Here is a 22,163-nt window from a genome sequence, read left to right on the forward strand (position 1 = left end):
ATCTTCTCAGCAAAGCGGTTTTGCTTCCGTCTGTGCAGGATGCCAACCTGGGGAAAGCAAGGGGCATGACAGACGTTCCGGTTGTGAAGCGTTTGAACTGCCTTTGGCCCCCTTGGCTTGGTCACGGGTCGTTCCTGCAGGAGCCTGCAGCTCTGTGACAATGGGAACTGCAGGGACAGTAACACAACAACTATCGTTACATCAACACACAAGGACGAGCCCATCTGCCTGTGGCTTAATCTGAGTTCTGTTTAAGCCAGTAAAACCGTCCGTCTCGATTCTTAGCGTGGGTTCAGGCCCACCGGGTGATCGCCCCTGCTGGCACCAGCTCACTGTGAAACCCGGATCCCACTCAGGACGTTGTGCAGGATCTCTGCGTGAAAGCTGAAGGGGGAAAGAGAAGCCACAGGTAGAAGGTGGTGGAAGATCTGCCAACCGTGGCAAGAGGTGGGCAGCATGGCAAGGGCCGGGGGAGGTCAGAGCCTCTGTCAGGCCACAGAGGGAGGAGGAGATGCTGTGGGAAGAGTTACACAGTGCCAATGTGGCGGTGCAGGAGTTGAGGCGAGGGCCGACCTCGCAGTTACTGTGAAATAAGAGAGGGACGTGGGGAGGAGGTGACAGAGGGGACAGGTACGGTTGGGCGAGCACAAGGCAGACGATCCTGCCGCAGGCATTGTGATGAACCGGGGAGGCAGAAGGTGAGATGGAGGCAAAGGCTCCAGCGATTCGAGTGGGGCTGGGAACAGAGTTCAGTTTGAAGTGAAATTTCGACATCCAGCAGAGAACGAGAGCGTGTTGGAAACCACTCAGCTCCACAGGAGATGGCAAATGGGCATCTAGACACATTCAAGGCCAACAGGCTTGAACTGCGTCATGGAACAGAAAACCCATGGTGTGCTGCAGGCGAGTGTTGTTCCTGATAGTTACTTTAGTACCCAGTTTTTCAAGAGAAAAAGGCGTCACGTTGGTGAAAAAGGTGTAGTCCAACACCTCAGTGCTCCTGAGAGATCCTTAGCAGCGAGACCATTCAAATTCACTCCTATTAGTTGTTTCCCAGCAGGCAGTTCTGAGGAAGGCCAGCAGCAAAATCATCTTTCCATTCTGTGTAGGCCCCTATCTAATCTCAGCCTTGGCTTATATCCCCTCACCCAGCCACCCTCGCTCTCCTCACAGCTGTAGTTCATACAGCTGTGGTGGCCTCCTCCCCAGCCATACCCGCCTGTCCCCACGGCTGCCTCAGTCTGCTCTCTGTCGCACTGTGAGAGCAGCAGCGGAAGCATCAGTCCGTAGGTATTAATGTGAAACACTTTCCCCGCATTCTTAGCTGCGTGTCGTGGAAGAGAGATTTAAGTCACTTAAAGCATCACCGTCAAAGATACTAGCAGAAGTTATTTTAATATGAATTTGTAAAAGTGCGACTTAACAAAGTTTGAACGGCGACGTTCACTCTCTTTCTTACTCCACAGGAGAAACATACAAAAGGGAAATTGAGTTGGGATTGGGCTACAGCGATTTACACAGAGATCAGGGATCAAAGGGTTAGGGAGAAAAGGGTAAGGGAGACCCTCCCGTTGAGTCATGAGTTTCGTAACAGACCCCCTTGCTTTCTAAACCCCTTCTCAGAGAGGAGTCTGGGTGTGGCTGGATCCAGTCCTAGCCCCAGACTTGGTCAACACTTTATGTCTAAGGGAGTTGGATACATGGATTTCAGTGGTATTGATTCAATATGCTGTTACGGGTTCTATATAACTTTGAGGTAGCAGCAATTTAAGATTTATTAACACTACTATGATAAATCACAAGATTAGATTGTATGATTTTCTCACAGTACTTAATCAATCAATAATCAACAATCGATTATAATCAACACAGCAACTTAGTTAAAGATTCAACAAAGTTTCCTAAATCAAATAGTATACACACAAACACACAGACACACACAGATATTTGAGGTTAATCTATAATTAAGATGTTTCTTTCTCTGCAGATTATGGTAAATTTTTGGGACCCAAAAATGCATTTTGAAACAGCATTGCAGTTATATATGAAAGGCCACTGTTCTGCTAGTAAGGCTTTCCCCTCACAGTTTAGAGTTAAACTGCCCCAGAATCTTCTCGAGCTTTATTGCTAGCGCCATGTTACCTTTAATCCTTAATTTTCCTGACATGAAGGCCAGGGTTGGCTTTAGTTTACCTAAAAACAAGAAACAGAACCATTAGAAAATAAAAAGGAACTGAAGACAGCCTGTGCACAGGAAAACGTAATGCCACTACAGCGAGACCTAGCAGCTATATTGCTACCAAGTTCTGCTGTAAAAGCAGTGCACATTTAGGAAACAGATTACAGAAGTGCACAACAGAAGCCCAAGAGATTGACTGGATTCTTTCTGAAGCTACACTCGCTGCTACAATTTCAATACCTTGTTAATAAAAGTGGTATAACCTTTTGTGCTCTTCCTGCTCTCAGAATAGTTCAGAGAAGTCCACAGAGTTCTATCCTACACTGTCACCTGAGCCACAAAACACCGAAATCCCCTCCATCCCAGGATCACGAAGCGAGGAGGCTGTCTATTCGCCCATCAGCAGAAGGTTTTCTGGGCACCAGTACCTGTGTCCGCCCTGGCAAATGCATTTGTCACTCACCTGTGAACATTTTCACAAAGTCGGCACTCGACATGCTCATAACCACATCAGCCGTCACCGGAGGCTTTCCGAAACCAGCGCTCCCAGCCTTGGTTTTCAGGTCAATATACCAAGTGCCTCCTTCATCACCTGAATGGACAGGGAAAAGAGGTGACAAGACAGCAAAGAGCGCTGTGCCCTCCCTATTCCTCCCCGCCAGACAGCCGCTGCCATGTCCATTTGGAGCAGTTACACAATACTACATATGCTGGCAGTGCTCTGCAAGAAGCTACCACTTGCCCGACGTTCTGCACGCAGGCCAAGCCAGCCTCTGGCAGGCACCCTGCCGCACATGTTGGGGCATGGGCAGCACTTTGCTGACAGAGCTGGTGGCAGCTGGTGCTTTTAACACAACCCCACAAGCACCCGTCTATTGTCCTGCTAACCCTGTGTGGTAGGGCCAGCAGTGTGACAAAGCCTGCCTGCACACATGAGGAGTGGCAGCAGCTTCCTGCGCCTGCTGAAGCTGGTCCTGAGATGAAGCATCACGCAAAACAGAACAAGAGGTGGTCTTTTTTGGGATCAGTTTGAAAAGGTGAGTGTTTCTGTTTGAAAACACTGAGTGCCTTTTGCTAGGAGCGTGAGCATGTGAAGGTTTTACAAGCGATGGTCTTACCAGATAATTCAAACTGAAAGACACCCTGAGTAGTTCTCACATACTCTTCACTCATTGCCCCTTGAATAACTCTGAATGTTTCTGCAACAGGACTCAATGGCTTGGCCAGAGATTCTGTATCAACCTTAGCTCCACCTGGTCCTTCATGCTGGGATCCACTTAATTTCTTCTCCTCTTTGACTGCTTGGGAAGCACCTACAAGAAAAAGATTATTTCTCTCTTTCAAATGCCAAACACTTTAAAACTGCATGTAGACATGCATAAAGAACTCCAGTTGAAAAGATGTAAGCTTCACGGTAGGGAAAATGAGCGTTTTCCCATTTCAATATTAATATTGATAAAGGAGCTTTTTGGCACCTGGGAATCTAAACAGGTGTAGAGCACTAAAGGTAATTCTGCAATATATTTCACTTCCTAATACATCAAAAGAAAAGTGAAAATAAAACCACAGCAAAATTCTAATTCTGACTGTTCACAGATCGTTACAAATGCTTACACAGCACAGTTTTCTAATGCAATCCACACCGTCCTGCCAGCACTCACAAGAAACAAATCAGTGTCTTTCACCTCAACGTATTTCTGTCTTCTCTATCTCGCTAAGAACATGCGTATTTCATTAATTCCTCTGCAAAGGCTTCTAAGCTGTAAATCAATTCGCTGCTTTAATCAGCATTCTACTATACCGCAGTGAACATGAACATGTAACAATAAAGGACAGCGCCTGCAATTTACAAGCTGATCAAGTTGAACAGCCTCTGAAAATGTCGTTGGAAGTCTCTTGGTGTCTTGAGTACGAAAAAACAGTTAGGACTGTTCCGTCAGTCCCCACTAAATTACCTGTGTTGTGAGGCCCAGGGAATTAACACCATCCGTGCCTGCCGAACAGTCCTGCTGCGATGGCTCAAATAAAAGTACTTTCAAGGGAAAGGGACTGTTCAAACTTTGCCTCCTCTGCCCTTCTCTCTTCCCTATTTTGGCACTCCTGTGACACCTGTTCAGCACTCTTAGCTGCCCTCCTACTTGACACACTACAATTCTGAAGAAGCAAAACCCGTGCTTTCCTACGGGTTCTGCTTCTCCGTTTCATCTACGAGATATTTAAATTGTGTAAATTGTGCAAGTTTTATCTAAGATGCAATGGAGGCTCTGTGTTGCGTTCTTTTGTACGGCAAATGAGACACTCCTGCAAAATGTGCTATTTAATTTCTTTTTCCAGCAATATTTACCTATGACCTTCATACTACCACAATTCAGATGGTTAAAAAAGGATTGTTCAAAATAAGGCACTGAAATTATACCATGAAAGTCCTGCAGGAGGTAACGTTCTTTCCCTAGCTTTAAGAACAGAGTCGTTTCCATAAATCATACCCTCCAAACGACAGAAGGGTTTTTGCCAAATAGCTTGACTGGAGTCCAAGCTCTCATGAGAAAAGAAAAAAGAAAAAACAACTTGAAATAGTGAGGGTATTCATTACTGTCAGAAATGATCAACTTTTACACACAGTGCTTTCCCTACCATGTCTTTCTTGTTTCATGGCTGTCGTGTCAGTTTCAACATCCAAGAAGAAGTCAGGTATCAGGGGGTGACCTAAAAGGGAGGAAAAATATAATAGTAAAAGTAAAGTTGGACAGCACAAACAGGAATCCATTTCATATAAATCTACAGCCAAGTTTGTAAGTAAATAAACTACAATTTGAAGGAAAGACATAGGATGAATTAAAATGTTTAGAGTTTGGTTCATTTCAAATCTGACCTAGAAGCCTCTTAAAGTTGCCATGAAAAACATTTGATAAGGGAAAAAAAAAATCCATCTCAGTAGCTGGTAAATAGTAACAGACATATCTACAGTGCAGGTACATTTTCTTTTCATTAAACTATTTTTAATTTAATAGGTACTTGATGATTAGAATCTCAGTGGACTCATATGTGCTTTCCAGGAAGGCGTGTTCTGAAAGCTGAGGCAAAGCTTTTTTTTAATGAAATATAACAAGGGCAAGTGTAGAGTCCTGCATCTGGGCAAGAACAACCCCATGTATGAGTACAAGTTGGGGACAGACCTGTTGGAGAGCAGCGTAGGGGAAAGGGACCTGGGGGTCCTAGTGGACAGCAGGATGACCATGATCCAGCAGTGTGCCCTTGTGGCCAAGAAGGCCAATAGCATCCTGGGCTGTATTAGAAGGGGTGTGGTTAGCAGGTCAAGAGAGGTTCTCCTCCCCCTCTACTCTGCCCTGGTGAGGCTGCATCTGGAATATTGTGTCCAGTTCTGGGCCCCTCAGTTCAAGAAGGACAGGGAACTGCTAGAGAGAGTCCAGCGCAGAGCCACAAAGATGATTAAGGGAGTGGAACATCTCCCTTATGAGGAGAGGCTGAGGGAGCTGGGTCTCTTTAGCTTGGAGAAGAGGAGACTGAGGGGTGACCTCATTAATGTTTATAAATATCGAAAGGGCAAGTGTCATGAGGATGGAGCCAGGCTCTTCTCAGTGACATCCCTTGACAGGACAAGGGGCAATGGGTGCAAGCTGGAATACAGGAGGTTCCGCATAAATATGAGGAAAAACTTCTTTACAGTGAGGGTAACTGAAACTGAAAAGGTAAACTGGAACAGGCTGCCCAGAGAGGTTGTGGAGTCTCCTTCTCTGGAGACATTCAAAACCCGCCTGGACGCATTCCTGTGTGATATGGTCTAGGTAATCCTGCCCCGGCAGGGGGATTGGACTAGATGATCTTTCGAGGTCCCTTCCAATCCCTAACATTCTGTGATTCTGTGAAAGCACCTTTTTACAGACTAATTTAAGAGCCCCTAGAAACAAAACTATGTTCATATTCTCCATACAGCCTTCCTTCCTTCCTGAACTTACTTCTTACCTAAAAGATCTGTTTTACCTGGTGCAATTGCATAGACATCAAAATCCTTAACTCCTTCTTCTCTCAGCAGTACTTCATCAATAATGAAGTTTCCGGTGAAACTTTTTGGTTTTGTTAAAATGCAATATGCAGCATCTGCAAGGATGTCCGTTTTCCTGCACTGTTTTTCTATTCCAGATCCTCCCAGCATATCCATAGCAGCTGTATGTATGGCTAGAAAGTTTGGAGGGTAAGAAAACAAAGCTTTAACACTGACAAAATGAAATTCCCATTTCTCTGGCAAGTACACAAACTTTGTTTTCCTTTCATGCAAAAGGAAATTGTAGGAAGACAAAGCTATGAAATATTACCAACCAGCAAATAATTCTCAACAAGTACCAGTAACAACCAAAACCATTAAAGGAACCAAAAACTGGACTAGTGGGCAGGACTTTTTATGACATTCACATCCCCCTACCATTTTATCAGTGCCCCCTCACCCCATGGATTTCCTCCAGGTTATTCAGGACGTGAAAAACTAACAGGACAACTATTTTTCTCAAAGTGAATGTATGATACATCAGTCATTAAGAGGCATTTCCTTTGGTGATTATCACACTGAAAATCCTGATGCTTAATTTTAGCATTGTAATAACTCCCATGAGATACCAAAGTGTCTCTCCTAAGTTAATGAGAAACCAAATCGCAAAAACTCAAATAACTTCTTCAATATTCCACAGAAAGGCTGTGTTAGACCCAAGAATAAAATCCAGATCTCCTAAGCTTCTGGCTGTTTTATTAACCAATTCTACTAATTTCTGCACCATTCCATTAGTCTTCTTTATGCTTCACCCAAAGGGAGCTACTAACATTGTGGCATTGTGGCATTGCTACTAGGGGAGCTACTAACATTGTGTAATTTGCTCTTCCAGGCTGAGGTATCCATTTAATTTTTCTTTCATCCTGCTGCACAGAGAGGCTGTTTGATTGTAGCTTTTGGCATTTGCCATGTTATGGTTTTCCCTTCATACAGTTCTGCTTCATGACTTTTTCCCATCTGCTGTTTAAGACTCAACACTCTGCCCCTGAGTTTTGGGACAGATTTGCAAATCCTCTCCTACAGCTGGGGCTGGAGGTGGAAGGATAAACTTGATTTTAAATCACTTTTGTCATCCTCTCGGTGTTTCCATTCCACTCAAAGTAACAGCAGCTTTGATGCAGAAATGATCCCAACATCCCTGAAAAAGCAAAGAACAGGCACTGTGCAGGACACGCCTATCTGAGCTGGATCATTCCCCTGCTAAAGTAGGAACTGGTAAAAAAGATGTCAGTCTTCAATGCTGGCCAGGGAGAGCATGTCAAAGGGTTTTCTAGGAAAGTGCAAGAGTGGGTAGATGTCCTTGTTGACTCACTTATTTTACTCTTCCGTGGTGAGGACTAGCCCCTATATTTCATTCACCTTTGACCAACCTCGGCTTCTTTTTTTCAAATCACCTGAACTGCTATAAATATGCACCTAAATAAAAAGAGGAGAACAGATACACTGTACACACACCTAGGTCTCCCTAGGTCTTTTGCTCATTTTTAAGGATAGGAAATAAATTTGCCTTTCTTTGTTCCTCCATCCTGCAAGATTTTTAAGTTTTTTAAATAACTACCAACAGTTCAAAGAATATTTCTGTCAAATTCTCTGATGAAATCTACCAGGTTCTATTGACCTGAATATATTCCACTATTCTGAGGATTCATTAACCTGTTCACTTTTCCTGGCCCGCGCTTCTGCCGCTTCTCTGTTAGTGTCAACTATTATTCTTCTGAGCACAGTAAATGTATGTGCACAGACTGAAGCAAAAAGGTTTTAAACAGGTCCTGCATCATAGTCTGGCTGTCCATTGTTCCACCTACTTCAGACAGAGTGCTGCTGGTTTTCCTTGGAAGCACATGAAGAGTCTTCCAGTTCTGTCCCAGGATACCTCTATTATTCATACACACGCTTAGTGATGGGACTCCCCCTTGCCCTTTCGGTAGGATTTCTCTTTCACTTTTAGATAAATGGAGAGCTCCTGGCATCTTATTACCTACTGCATATTTAAAGAGTCGTATTTAAAGAGTTGGATTAATTCGACAAAAAGTCAGATTAAATACTGGCATCCATGCTAGCACTGAGGCTAATCACATTTGTATGAGATTATAGCGGATTTTTTAATTAAGAACTGTGCAACTGTATTTTAGATACCATGGAAGTCTGTAACTCTCTCTGGTGATGACATGAAAGTAGTTAACTTTCTCACTTTTGGAAGAGAAACCTTTCGACAGAACATCTTTTGTATTGGAGAATTTGCATATTATTATCCTCTTTTACACTCATATACACATCAGTTTTCATGGAGACATCACTGATTTAGGCAAAGTTTGAGAGCTCACCTAATGTCTCTCTAACAGTCTTAAACTGAATGAGCAAGAATGGATTCAGCAAACACAAAGCTCTGTCTGCATGTCTTTGATTTTATAGAAAGCTTAATTACTTTTTAATTTACTTTGCAGCATCTCATGGAGATAAATCTTTACTTAAAAAAGCACTTACTACAATATACTGTGGTCATTTGTAAACTGAATCTTCCTGCATTTTCAAGCCTCATGTTCTGCAGGTTCCTGAGAGGAATAGATACTAGCTGCACTGTGTAACAAGTGCCAGATTCTGCAGTGTTATCTTCTTACTTATTTTAGCAGGTACAAATATGTTACACAGTGGCACTCTAATGCCCAAGAGAAAGACACTACTTTCTTCAGTTTGGGTTTCCGCCCCCAATAAGAATGTCAGATTTTGTAAAAGTTTAATTGACACAATCACAGACATCCTTTCCTACCAGAGCATACCTGGGACACTGGTACAATTACTGACATTTTGAATGCTACAGCATATGCAAACACTGGAAAGAAATAATGTATTCAACTATGCAACACAAGATGCAATGTAACTTCTGCCTATAAAGTTAGTCATCCCCCTGAAAAATTCCTCATTGTGAGCGGTCAGACAAATTCTCCCAGGTTCTGTTTTCTCTTGCATGGAAAACAGGAGGCTGAATTACTCAGATGGGTGGGGGAAAACACCTACCTTGCAAAATAAAGACCTAGTATAACCAGTTGGTCTCTGCAGGAAGAATTCTTTAGCTTTCAACAGTATGTTGGGGCACATAAAACCACCGACTCATTTCCACAATAGTAGTGGATGTTTTCTCCAGTGTATCCAGAATCACAGAGAGGTGTTGAAGAATCAGAAAGCTGTGGAGGGTGCACATAATGTGCCTATGCAGCATGTAAATATGTGTGTTTACAAGACACAGGTAATCTTTAACGCCTTTTGCGTGAGAGAATAAGTAAAATTAATAATGTTGTCTGCAGCTTGATACCATGTCTCTGTCTGAATGAGATACTCCAGATTAATTCCTCCACTGTCCCTAACTCTCACATAAAATTTACATTGCTTAATCAGTCAGTGACCAAAAATCACAATATGGTAGATGAAATATCACCTCTGCTAATGGAAGACCAAATTACTCCTACTTATAGGATTCTGAGGAGACATAAAACCATTTAGCAGTGTTTTTTTTTAGGGACAAGCCAGGCAGGATGGGCATGAGGTCTAGGGAGCTAAAGGCTTTAAGAACCAAGTTTCATGGCTCTATTCCAGGTGACAAAGACAGAGCCTGGGAAATCTCCACTGAAACTTTTCTGAGGTTTCCCGGGAGCACTCAAGAAGCAAGTATGTAGAAACAAGTGCATGTGTCTTCTAACTCCTTCAGAAATAAAAAAATACAAGAGAGACTCAAAACTTGAAGGGTGAGCTTTCACTTCACTGCCAGGAAGACAATCAGACCCTGAAGCTGTACGTGAAGTTGCCTTCTGTACACCAAAGATGAAGATCTTACCCTCTTCAAAATAGACAGTACGAGTTTTGTGATAATATAATTATCATGAATGATATATTTATCATTCAAAAAGTCAATCCCTTACCAAACTATTTCTATGGATAAAACTCATAGTGTGAGCACAATTCTGAGGCATCCATTTACTGGGAGAATTTAGGATGCAAGCATCCAGACCAAAGAAAAAGGACCAGTCTATCAGACATACTAACCCAAGTCTTCAACTGAGTAACACCTACAGTATTCATGCAAAGAAATTCAGCTGATTTTGTCTGAAATAATTACGCTTTGCTCATATTCCTCACTATAGAGGAAGGAAATCAGAGAGCTTCCACACTAGAATTTAAAAGGGGCCTGAAACTCCTAACAGGAAAATGCTGAAAAGTCTCTGGGTACAAACACTACTTACACTACAGCACTAGCCCCAGAAGAGGATCTTGGTTCATATTTTTATTTCCTCTTCCTTCCTCCCTCCCCCCACTAGTTAAGGGAATAAACTCTGCTGTTGCAATGTTTCATAACACAATGACTGGGCTCATCCCAGGGCAGGATTACCCTCTGTCTTTACCGATTGTAACATCAATATCACTTCTGCACATAGATGTACTTGGGGTGAAGAGACTGGCCTCTTTGGCAAATCAGCAGCCCTGGTCCTCACTGACCCATAGACAACAAACTGAAGTTAATACAATATGGGAGCATCCACTTGTTTTTCTTCCATAGACCTCTTCAGTTTCCTGTGACTTGCAAGCAGACAGTTCTGTGAACAACCGTCTGCTGGCCCACTGCGCCAAAACTTGTAGGAACAGGGTTTTTTTTAATTATTTCCGCATTTACAGAGGCATATATCTTGTCAGTTCCATCTACACTCTGGCAATTTAACTAGCAAGGAATTCTAAATGGTACTACATACACAGATGTTTAATACCTACTAATGAAAGCATGCTAATACTGTTGTGATTCTGTCCAAACCAAAACTCTGGGTAAGAGAAAGAGCACAGACAAGCCAAATACTACACAGATGCTTCAGCCAACTGAAAGGGCTGAATAGGTTGCAAACTAGCTGAAGATGAGTTTGGATCAAAGAGGCAATGGTCTAGTGAGAACCAGGAATGAAAACTAGCACCCATGCAGGATGAACAAAGAGTATGCAAAAGCACTGCTCGGTCTCCTGAATCAATTCCAGAAGTTGTTTGAAGTATATTCACAGTATAATAAAACAAGCTGTAGAAGATAAAATACAGAAAGCCATTATTTCAGTACCATTTGAAAAAAAAAAATCACCTGTTTTAGGCCATAAAGCATTGACAGCAACTTCTCCTCTAAATTCTTCTGCCATTCCCAAGACACACATGGACATCCCGTATTTAGAAATGGTATAAGCTAAGACAACAAGTACAAAAAAACCCTGTCATTTAGTAAGATAAAAATGTACACTCTATCAACAGAACTTTAATTATGGAGGAAAGAAAAACCACATGATTTGTTCATAAGTAAAATTAAGATTTTGGGGACAAAATACTGTCTTCCTAGAGTCAAAATCTCTCCCTTCTCCCCACCACCCCCAGCAGATACAAACTGTAGTCCGCCATCTTTTCACTACAAGTAAAATGAGAGCTACGCATGTTTTGACAAAAGTGATGACTGAAGCCTAGCTGTATGGTGGTTTTGTAGTGCTTTTTATACACAGCATACTGACAAGAGTGCTCAATTTTTTCAAGAGGCCTAAGGCATACTAGCTGCTAATGACCAAACTAGTATTCTATATAAAACAAAAAGGTGGGGGGGAAGGGAGGGCGGGGAAGGAAATTCTAATCCTTGTCCTCTGTCTTGAGAAGGGAAACTTCTGTGGGGAAAGAACTGGGACTTGCTGGAGGAGTTTAACACGACAAGTGTCCAAAATTGAAAGGATTTTTTACAGTTTTAAAATGAGCAACATTAACCTCAAGATAAAATGGCGTCCCTTTCCCACCTCAAAATTAATTTCCATTTTAAAAGACAACATTGAACTTTATCTATATTAATTCAAATGTGAAGCTGAATCAATATGAAAATAGATTTAGGGTTTCAATCTCTATTTGGAACAGGAAATATTTTGTAGTCTTTAAGAATTCCCATGAAAAAGCACAGACTCTTGCCTTGAAAACATTCTTGAAGACATTCTTGAAAACATAAAGGACTTATTAGGCCATGAAACCTGCACTACCTTTTCCCACAAAACCATTTTTTTTCAGGTGAGGTACAAAACACTCCAGGGAACCGTTAATGCCAGTCTGTATATAGTGCTAAAGATACAAGATCTAGCATTGTGGGCTGGCACATTTCACCAGGTGTTTACATGGTTCTCAAAAAATAACAACAAAGGCACTGAATGCTACTCACCACAGTGATTTTTGAACCACATGGGATTCAGATTCATAGGTGGGCTGAGGTTCAGGATATGGGGGTTCCTACTCTTCCTCAAGTGGGGAAGGCATGTTTTAGACCTGAAAGAGAGATTCAGACAAATCAGTCACCTCATATTTTATGGAACACTTATAATTACAGCAAAAACCATACTAGCAGACCAGTGTTTTCATGGAAGTTCAAAACTAAGCTGAGACCCTGCCCTTGTATCAATTATTTAACTGATATAAAGAACAACAACAAAAAAATCTGTCCTAGCTCACTTATCTCAGGCCTAGTATTCATTCCTGCTAACTGGACCACATCCTCCAAATAGTGCAGCAGCATCTACTAAAGCTGATTTTCCAGATGCTCAGAAGCCATAATCTCCTTGTAACAGTTCTGGTAGGGGCAACAAAACACTATGAGGCAACAAGTGAAATTAACAGTGCAGAGTATCATTTAGTCACAAATATATTCTCTTCTGATCACATGCCTACTTCTTCTTTAAAACACATTAAAGAAATAATACTGTATAGTGAAAGACTGTTACAGTTATTCCAAGCAAAAGTGAAAACCTATTCTCTGCTGACTGAAACAGTCACTATTTCGTTCAGCTTAGAATTTACACATATCTGTAAATCATAACTTTTACTTCATAGAAATTGTCATTTGACTTCACTTCTAGCACGAGTGTACATGTTTGCATTTCATCTCTGCTGGAGAATTCTTAATCAAGCTTCACAGGAAGAACCGCACTGCAGCGGACTACACTACTGACCTACTCTTCACACATTTCAACAGGACCCATGCACGCTGTCAGCCACAGAAGGCACATTTTAAACTGCAAAATCATTAGTGAAGGAAATAATTCACCACCTGCTTAAACGTCCTGGGGTCTCAACTCTTTTCAGTGGCAGTGTGTGAGGTTCACTAACAGGTGTCTCAACTTCTTAATGCACGGGATCCAAGAATATGTCAACAGGCATACTCTGTAAGATGGGACATTCTCCCTGCCTTCTTCACACAGACAAAAAGTCCACAATGTTTTTCTTTTTTTGTTATTCTAACTTTCTTGACATTAAATTTCAAACAGATCTCTACAAATTACAAACAGGAGCAACATACAAAGCAAGGGGAATAAGAGGCTGAAATGCTTGACTAGGTCTTCCCAATTGACAGTTACAAAAGCCATGACAAAGACCATTTGTAATTTCCCTTGAGAGGCATTAATCTTTCATACAACCTTCCACCCGCAGCAACACGGAACCTGCTTTTTAATCTTTTTAAGGCAGAGTAGCACCCAAAGGAAAGACAAGTTTAAGAATTCTCCATTAATGTGGAATAGCTAGGTGTACCATCAAGAAAGTGATTGTGGCTGCTGGGTGGTGAGGGGGAAATGGAGCTTGCCATTGGCAATAAAGTGGAACCCATTCAGAGATTTAGCAAGAGATATCCACAGAGCATTTTCCAGAATGCCAGGCTCCAAAATCAGTTTTCCTTTCTGAGTGCAGAACCGCTTACACTTAGAGCCTTTCAAAAGCAGACACTGCAGGGTGGAAGCACAGAAATCCTACCATGCGAGCCCACCCTCCTCTCTCCATCTTATCTACATGCTGTGCATGTGCTTCTCTAATTCAGAAAGCTGCTATTCGTGTGTGTTTTTACACTACTCTAATGGCAAATCCCTTCACTGAGTCTTAGAAAAAGAACATTAAGGAATATAATCATAATATCTGATAACCAGATTCACCTGCACAAAGGAGAATGACAGACACTATTCTAGATAAAACTTTGATACAAAGTACCTCATTACATCAAGCAACAACTGAATTTGGAGAATATGCATCATCCTAAGGGCTTTTTTTTTTAACATGACGCCATCAAAATCAAAGTTTTCAGTTTAAAATGGAGCAATTTTAAATGATATCCTGTAAATCTAAAGATGATCCCACCTACTGAATCCATTTCCAAAAAAATGAGCAAAATAAGGACTACAGGAATTGTGAAATCAAATCTTGGTATGGTAATTTAAATAAACGATAGAATTGATAAGCTGAAAGTAGGCAGAGGACACTGTAGATCACTGCTACATCTTTAACATTTCTCTTTTAACTATGGTAAGCTATCTAATGTCTCTTAAGATGAGAAAGAAACTTATGAGAACGAAGCTGACGGACAAGACGTTGCACTTGATGTGTGCAAACACTTAGTCATTTTGCTTGAAATAAAACAGCAGATGGCATTTAGCAAAGCTAGGCTGGAGCTCTGTTTGAAATAAACTAGTTTCTGCTTCCAACCTGCATGGAGGGGCTCGTGAACACTTAGTGATTACAGTAGTAAGGTTCCTATTTAGTCCAACTTGCAATTAACTCTTGCAAATATTAATTTCAAATCAGTTGGCCAATAACCAAGCAATTTCCTGTGAGCACACATAGAATACTTACACTCCAGCTCTAGGGCAGGAAGACAGCTACACAATTTCTCAGAAAAACTTGAGATAACATCACATATTTTGTTACAATTAGTTTGCTTTCCTCTCTCAGCACTTACGTAAGGTAGGTTCCTCGTACATTGACATCCATCATAAGATTGACTTTCTTTGTTTCCGTTTCCAAAGTGCCGGTCAAAGAGATGGCGCTTGCATTGTTCACCAAAATATCAATCCCTGGTTGTAAAATAAGCCATTTCACATTAGCATTTAAAGACAAAAAGCACAAGTAAGGCAGGCTGTTCTTTCCTCTTTTTGTTTGAATAATCTGCCTGTTAACATCTCCCCCACACATTAGCATACCTCCAAAAGTCTTCACAGCTTTGTCCACGGCATTAATAATTTCTTGTTCTTCCCTCACATTAACGACACATGGCAAAGCCTTTCCTCCAGCTGCTTCAACTGCACAATTAAAAAATTAAACACTTAAAAATTTGCTCTCAGATGGAACAAACAGCATAAACCTACTGAGAATCTCTCATTCAGTGACATGCTTCAAGAAGGCATTGAAAAATCACACTCTCAAAGTACTACATTTTTCCATGTTGCGTAAAGAACAGGGAAGCCAGAATCAAATCTTAACACTGAGAATGTTTATAGTACACATATACATCCCAATTAACATAGCATTTTCACATCTACACACAGATATCTTCGTTACAGTAATATTTTGACACCTCCCAGCATTCCTGGGAGGCAAGAGTAGCACTAAGCTTATGTTATTAAAGGTGAATTGGAGCTAAAAGAGGTATTACAATTAAGCTAGGGCATACAACCAGCCCAGCACCTGAAGCCCACCATCATTTATTACAACTTACTCTCTGCTGCAGCAGTGTAGATAGTTCCCGGAAGAGTAGGATGGGGCTCAGCTGTCTTGGCAGCTATCACAATGTTTGCACCATCCTTGGCAGCTTTCAAAGCAATGGCTTTGCCAATGCCTCGGCTTGCGCCCGTGATGAAGAGAGTGCATCCTGCTAGTTTCCTGAAGGTGAGGGGAAAGTGGAGGGTAAAGAGGGAGAACAAAGCAAAACCTGTAAATAAAAGAGTGCTAAAAATCAATAAGGGCAAAAATAATTAGTGCAGTCTTCCAACCAGACAAATGCCTTCATCATTTTTCTAAGAAAGCAGCCCATAATTACAAAAGAAATAGCTACAGCAAAGTACAGTACCACTGAAGGTAAGAGCACTCTCCAAGTCTGCAAACATTATAAAGCAAGAAGGTTACACACCACCCAATTACATTTCTCCCTTTTTGTAAAATGATCCAACACACTGTTTACAACTGAGCTGCTACGTTCTCCAACAATGGAAGAGGAGTAAGTTGTAAAAATGCAATACCGGTTTCTAATGAGAACACACCTGCGCAGCTCTCTGTAATTTACTAGTCACACCCCTCTAAACACAAAATCTTGCTGTCTCAACATGGTATGAAGTTCAAGTCCAGAACCAGAATGCTAATGCAGGGTGCCACATGCAAGTGCCAAAGTCTTGCTTTTCAGAAATGGCAATTATTTCTCTTAAAGGTTTTACACTAAACTCACCAGTTTCCCAGTAACTACGTTTAATCCAATGGGTCCCAAAAAAAATGGGTCCAATCAAAACCTCTGGAGAAACAAGCCTCAGAGTGTCAGAAAGATGCCTGGCTTACACAACGTCACTTAATTTTTGAAAAGCAAAAAATCAACTTCGGTTTAAAGCGTATCGGACAACAAAGCCTCTCAGACCATAGGTTTTCCGTATGAAGGGATGTGCGTTTCAGTGTTCTGAATACAGCTTGTGTTGCTTTCCATAACTCAGTGCAAAAAAACCCAAGAGGTCCAAGTTTTCAACCCTAGTTGAATGCATACAAACTATGTGCTACAGCGGCTTCACTTTTCACTCACATCACCAATGTTATACACCAGCCTCCAAGCTTGCATTAGTTTTCCTTTCAGTCTGGATCAGACTTGACTTACTACTGTTTCTCCAGGTCTGTTTTTTCCCTCCAATCTGAGAGCATCCCTCTCTAAAACACTCTCTAGGAGGGAAAGCGTTTTGCTTTCAGAAGCAGAAAACTGGGATGGAGCAGGGAGGGGGAGGGATCTTCCCCTGGAGTGGCACAGTTAGGCACCTTGTGGGGTCCCAGGAAGTCAACGAAGCCCTGCAGCTGCCATTTCAAACAGCTTTCCTCTGTAGAACTGGGTCCTAGAGAGGCACAGGAAGAAAAATCTCAAAACAGCATAGCAAATCACAAAAAACTGCTGCCAAAGATCAAGTCACACACACAGTGAGGAAAGTTCATCTCTGCAATACATAGTCAGACTGTAGAACTCAGTCAAGTAAGGCCAGAATCTGGCTTCTACCTTCAACCAACCAATATGAGGTCAGCAGACTTCACCTTAGTCAGGGAAGAGGCAAATGGGGTCCAGCGAGAGGAAGCTCTGAAGGAGAAGGAAGCTGAGGAAAGCTGGTGGGGCTTTAAGCCTCTCCAGAGGCAAAAGTGGTACATTCAGGAAGACGAGATGTACCAGGAGACCTGCATGGCTACGCAGGGAACTCGTGACTCAGCTCCCAGGTACAAAGGTGTCATACAGGGAGCAGGAGCAAGGTGAGGCCACAAAGAAGGAATTAGAAATATCACCCGGGCATGTCAGGGTGGTGTCAGGAAAACCAAAGTTCACCTGCAGCTGAGGCTCGTGAAGGACATCAAGGGCACAGGGGCTTCTGCTGCTACACTGGTAGTAAAAGCAGGCCCTCTGCTCAATGGGGTGGGTGAAAGCAAGGCTTTCAACACCATCTCTCACGATATTTTTGCATCCAATTTAAGACACTATGGTCTGGATGGGTGCACAACCTGATGGGTAAAAAAAACAGTTGGTTTCTCAGGCTCAGAGGGTGGTGGTTAATATACCACCTCATACTCTGCTCAGAGACCAGTAACTGGTGGGATACCACCTCTACTCCTGGACCAGTCCTGTTTAACACCTTTATAAACAAGTGAAGGAGGTGAAAAAGCGCCCCTGTGGGTGGATGACAACCAGATCACAAGCCTGAGGGCAGGGCTGCGACCCAGAGGGTCCTCGACCCACTAGATGAACAGGAGCCTCATGAAATTCAACAAGGACAAATGCACAGTCCTGCACCTGGGAAGAAAGAGTCCCTGCAATGACACAGGCTGGGGACTGGAGCTCCCTTCCTTCAATTCTGGCTCTACAATCTCCCAATTCTGTCCCTACAGCCATCAGAAATAGTGTTCACCAAAATAAGCAAAGCCTTACTAACAGGAAAAATTCATTTTCACTTTGTCCCCTCTGAAACATTAAGCTGACTTGATACTATCTCTCACACTCCCTTTATTTCTTTTTTAAAAAATATTCTTGCTTCTTCTTTAATTTTACTTCTAATTATGTCTCACTCAAGAAGTTTCATTTATCCTCTGCAAGTTGATGTGACAGCAACCACAAAGCCAGATGCAGCAACCTCTTAAAATGTTTATTCAGTGACACCAAAAGAACTTGCAAGACTTTGGATTTATTTCTTAATTCACTTCGCCGTGCAATGGTTTACAAGGTTTTAGAGCATGTGCTTGTCTGAAATTGCTTATGACCTGTACTGCGAAGGTTGCATCTTTATTGCTTCCATCGCAGTTGAATTCTGGTAATAAGATGGAAAATGTCAAATCCACCTCCGTGCCCTGCAGTCTCAGGGATCTTGAAAAAAATGAGATCAGTTCCTTTCTCACCAGGCATGACTGCTAATACAGAAACCTGCAGGCAACATCAGGGACACTTTTTACAGCTTGCTCACACATATGTTAGGAATTTAATGAATAATCCTGTTTATAACATGCAGGAATAAGTAATACCAACTTATCTTCCCAGCTGCTAGCAGTGCTGCCTCTGAAGGAAGGCAGAAGATGCCTCTTAATGAAGAACCTATACTGGAAGAAGATTTGGTTGCCAGGTAAGAAGGTAGTGGCTTGGAATAAGAGAGAAAAAGATAGTTTAATATCTATGAAATTACAGACACACTACCCAATTTAGATGAAAGTCCTCCAATAACTATTTCCACTGAAACACACTGCTCAAGGACACGGGTTAGCGATCCTCACCGAGGTTTCCAGGACCTCTACCAGTCCCCATCTGCACCCGCATCTCCTGGACCTCCCTCCACCCTCTCCGCCGTGGGGAAGCTCCTCGCCCCGGAGTCACCCCACGCTGCCCTGGCACCGGGGCTGGCCCGGCCGGAGGCCGGCACCGCCCGGGGCGCAAGGCCCGCTCACAGACCCGCCGCAGCCGGGCGGGGACGCCGGGCTGCACCCTGCGGGGCAGGGTCGCGCTGCCCCAACACTGGACGAGCCCCCCCTTGCAGGCGCGTTCCTACCCGCCGGTGCAGTAATTCGCTACCAGATGTTGATCAGCGCTGACCCGCGTAACCCGCTCGGAGCGGAAAGCAAACCAGCGCCGCGGCGAGCGCCCGGCAAACCACCCCTGCACACGACGGAGCCCGGCCGAAGCCCACCTCGCCCCCCGCGGCCTTCGCTGGCTGAACAGCCGCGGCTTTTACCTCGGCCTCGCCCCAGCCCCGCCGCCCTGCCCGCCGCTGCCGCCGCCTGAGGAGCGGGAGCGGCGGCCCGGGGCGAGAGCGGGGGGGCTGTCTGGGCCGGCGGGGGGCGCGGGAGCACAGCGGAGCGCCGGGCGGCTTACCCCGTGTTGGGCAGCATGGCGGCGCGGGTACGGGCCGCCCCGGGGCGGGGAGCAGGCCCAGCAGGGCCTCCCCGCTTCGCGCAGCCGCCGGGGCGGGGAGCAGGCCCAGCAGGGCCGCCCCGCTTCGCGCAGCCGCCGCGGCGGCGAGGGGCGGAACGGCCGGGCGAAGGTGAAGGGCAGCAGCGGGTCTCAGCGCGCTGCCGGTTCGCCCGGGCGTGTATGAGGAGGGGGGGGGCGGGGGGGCTGCCGGCGAGGCGGGGGCTGAGCGCGGCCCCGGGGCACCGTACAGCCCGAGTGAACGGGCGGGGGGCCGGGGAGGAGGCGGCGAGCTGCGTAAGGGCGGCGGTTGGGAGAGCGGGGGCGGCCGGGTCGGGGGGCATAAACCAAGGTGAGATTAGAGATAGGGGCCCACACGGAGTGGAAAGAGCCGAGTCAGTGGTTTCCAACACGCTCTCGTTCTCTGCTGGATGTCGAAATTTCACTTCAAACTGAACTCTGTTCCCAGCCCCACTCGAATCGCTGGAGCCTTTGCCTCCATCTCACCTTCTGCCTCCCCGGTTCATCACAATGCCTGCGGCAGGATCGTCTGCCTTGTGCTCGCCCAACCGTACCTGTCCCCTCTGTCACCTCCTCCCCACGTCCCTCTCTTATTTCACAGTAACTGCGAGGTCGGCCCTCGCCTCAACTCCTGCACCGCCACATTGGCACTGTGTAACTCTTCCCACAGCATCTCCTCCTCCCTCTGTGGCCTGACAGAGGCTCTGACCTCCCCCGGCCCTTGCCATGCTGCCCACCTCTTGCCACGGTTGGCAGATCTTCCACCACCTTCTACCTGTGGCTTCTCTTTCCCCCTTCAGCTTTCACGCAGAGATCCTGCACAACGTCCTGAGCGGGATCCGGGTTTCACAGTGAGCTGGTGCCAGCAGGGGCGATCACCCGGTGGGCCTGAACCCACGCTAAGAATCGAGACGGACGGTTTTACTGGCTTAAACAGAACTCAGATTAAGCCACAGGCAGATGGGCTCGTCCTTGTGTGTTGATGTAACGATAGTTGTTGTGTTACTGTCCCTGCAGTTCCCATTGTCACAGAGCTGCAGGCTCCTGCAGGAACGACCCGTGACCAAGCCAAGGGGGCCAAAGGCAGTTCAAACGCTTCACAACCGGAACGTCTGTCATGCCCCTTGCTTTCCCCAGGTTGGCATCCTGCACAGACGGAAGCAAAACCGCTTTGCTGAGAAGATCTCCTTCAGGCACGATTCTCCTTCAGCCTCCCTCCAGCCACTCAGCCCAAGTAAGCAGGAGCGCAGGGCCTGACTGTGACAGCTCCGTGCCAGGATCGTGAGCCCCACGCCTGCGATGAGCTCCGTGTCCGTGAGCCGTCGTGCCTGTGTAGAGAACTGCTGGTTTCAGCCACGCACAGAAGGACCTGCAGGAGTAACCCCTAGGCATCACGTTCAGCCTCTTCCCCTCAAGTGTTTGTTTCTCCCCAGTATTTAGGAGGGGCAATGCAGTGACAGGGCTTTGTTCTGCACCAGGAGGGTCAGTTTCCCTCCCGGCGGGTTTTTTAGCCTGAGAAGCAGGGAACGTGTGAGAGGGCCCCACAGGAGCTGGAGGGCTGGTGCGTTGGCTTTCTGCAGTTTTGCTGGTGCCTGCGTGTCAGCCCCACAGCTCACCCCCTCCCTCGGGGTGATGAGCAGCAGGGGAGCACAGGTTTCCCATGGGCTGAGCCCCCCGCGTCTGCGCCCACGGTCCTGTGGTGGGGGAGGCACCCCCCAAACCGCCCTTCCCTCCGACGGTGCAGCATTCGCCCTGGGGCAGAGCTGGCCCCTGACCCCCACAGCTACGCCCAGGAGAACGTGGCATGCCCTTCTCTTTCCAAAACTGCTTCTGTGACCTGGCGGGGTCAGGGATTTTGCCTGTCAGCCTTCGAATTTGTGCAGCCGCTGCCATGGCGTTGCAGCAACACCCCCCTGGCTGCCCCTGCCATTGCACAGCGCTACCTCTGCTAGTGCCCGGCTCCGCCAACTGGTTCTCATTCCCCAGCCTTCCCCCGTGGCTGGCCTGGGTTCACCTGAGGAAGGTGGAGAGGAAAACGCAGCCATTCAGAGGGAGGCAGCAAGAATGGTCCTGGTGAGCGATGTCAGCTGGGCCCCGAGTGTCCTCAAGACAGTGAGGAGATCTTTCCGGCCAGCGATCGGCTCTGAAAACACCGTGTCTCCTCCAGCTGACAATCCCAACAAACCTGCTTCTGTCCTTCCAGCCTCCTGTGTATTTGAGTGGCATTTGGCAGTTTATCACCACTTAAGTCTTAAGTACTGTTTTCAATGACTATATCTCAAAATGAATATAGAAATAAGTAAAAACATCCAATTTTTCAGGTGGAAAGTGAGGCTATCAGAGGAAACCCACTTGCCCAAGATCACCCAGCATGCCGGGGGTGTAGATCACTGGTATTCCTAAGAATGTTTCTGGGTACACTGCTACTAGAAGCGGTTCCTGAATTTGGCTCAAACTTTTAAGAATTTATTAGAAAT

General features: G+C 45.0%; 1 protein-coding gene across 2 annotated transcripts; it reads right to left on the minus strand.

The window, feature by feature from the left end:
- Positions 1 to 1,371: 1,371 nt before the first annotated feature.
- HSDL2 (hydroxysteroid dehydrogenase like 2) lies at positions 1,372 to 19,738 on the minus strand. 2 transcript variants are annotated; one of them, XM_068423130.1, is made up of 11 exons: positions 19,630 to 19,737; positions 15,763 to 15,926; positions 15,248 to 15,346; positions 15,007 to 15,121; positions 12,451 to 12,554; positions 11,353 to 11,451; positions 6,182 to 6,376; positions 4,814 to 4,885; positions 3,298 to 3,492; positions 2,643 to 2,771; positions 1,372 to 2,193 (listed from the first exon to the last, which is right to left on the minus strand). In XM_068423130.1, exons 1-11 carry the CDS (start codon positions 19,644 to 19,646, stop codon positions 2,081 to 2,083), a joined length of 1,302 nt encoding a protein of 433 aa, XP_068279231.1. In that variant the 5' UTR covers positions 19,647 to 19,737; the 3' UTR covers positions 1,372 to 2,080. The 2 variants fall into 2 exon arrangements, with proteins under 2 accessions (XP_068279231.1, XP_068279234.1); XM_068423133.1 differs by lacking the exon at positions 11,353 to 11,451 and having other exon boundaries at positions 19,630 to 19,738.
- Positions 19,739 to 22,163: the final 2,425 nt, after the last annotated feature.

This window comes from Nyctibius grandis, chromosome Z (genome assembly GCF_013368605.1).
Source record: "Nyctibius grandis isolate bNycGra1 chromosome Z, bNycGra1.pri, whole genome shotgun sequence".
NCBI classification, from domain to species: Eukaryota; Metazoa; Chordata; class Aves; order Nyctibiiformes; family Nyctibiidae; genus Nyctibius; species Nyctibius grandis.

What these genes read in the sequence shown, in the direction of transcription:
- HSDL2 (XM_068423130.1), bottom strand. An exon ending in CTACACTGCTGCAGCAGAGA is followed by an intron (nt 15,347 to 15,762) that starts GTAAGTTGTAAT and finishes TTAATTGTGCAG; the next exon opens with TTGAAGCAGCTGGAGGAAAG. An exon ending in TGCTTTATGGCCTAAAACAG is followed by an intron (nt 6,377 to 11,352) that starts GTGATTTTTTTT and finishes CAAACTTTCTAG; the next exon opens with CCATACATACAGCTGCTATG.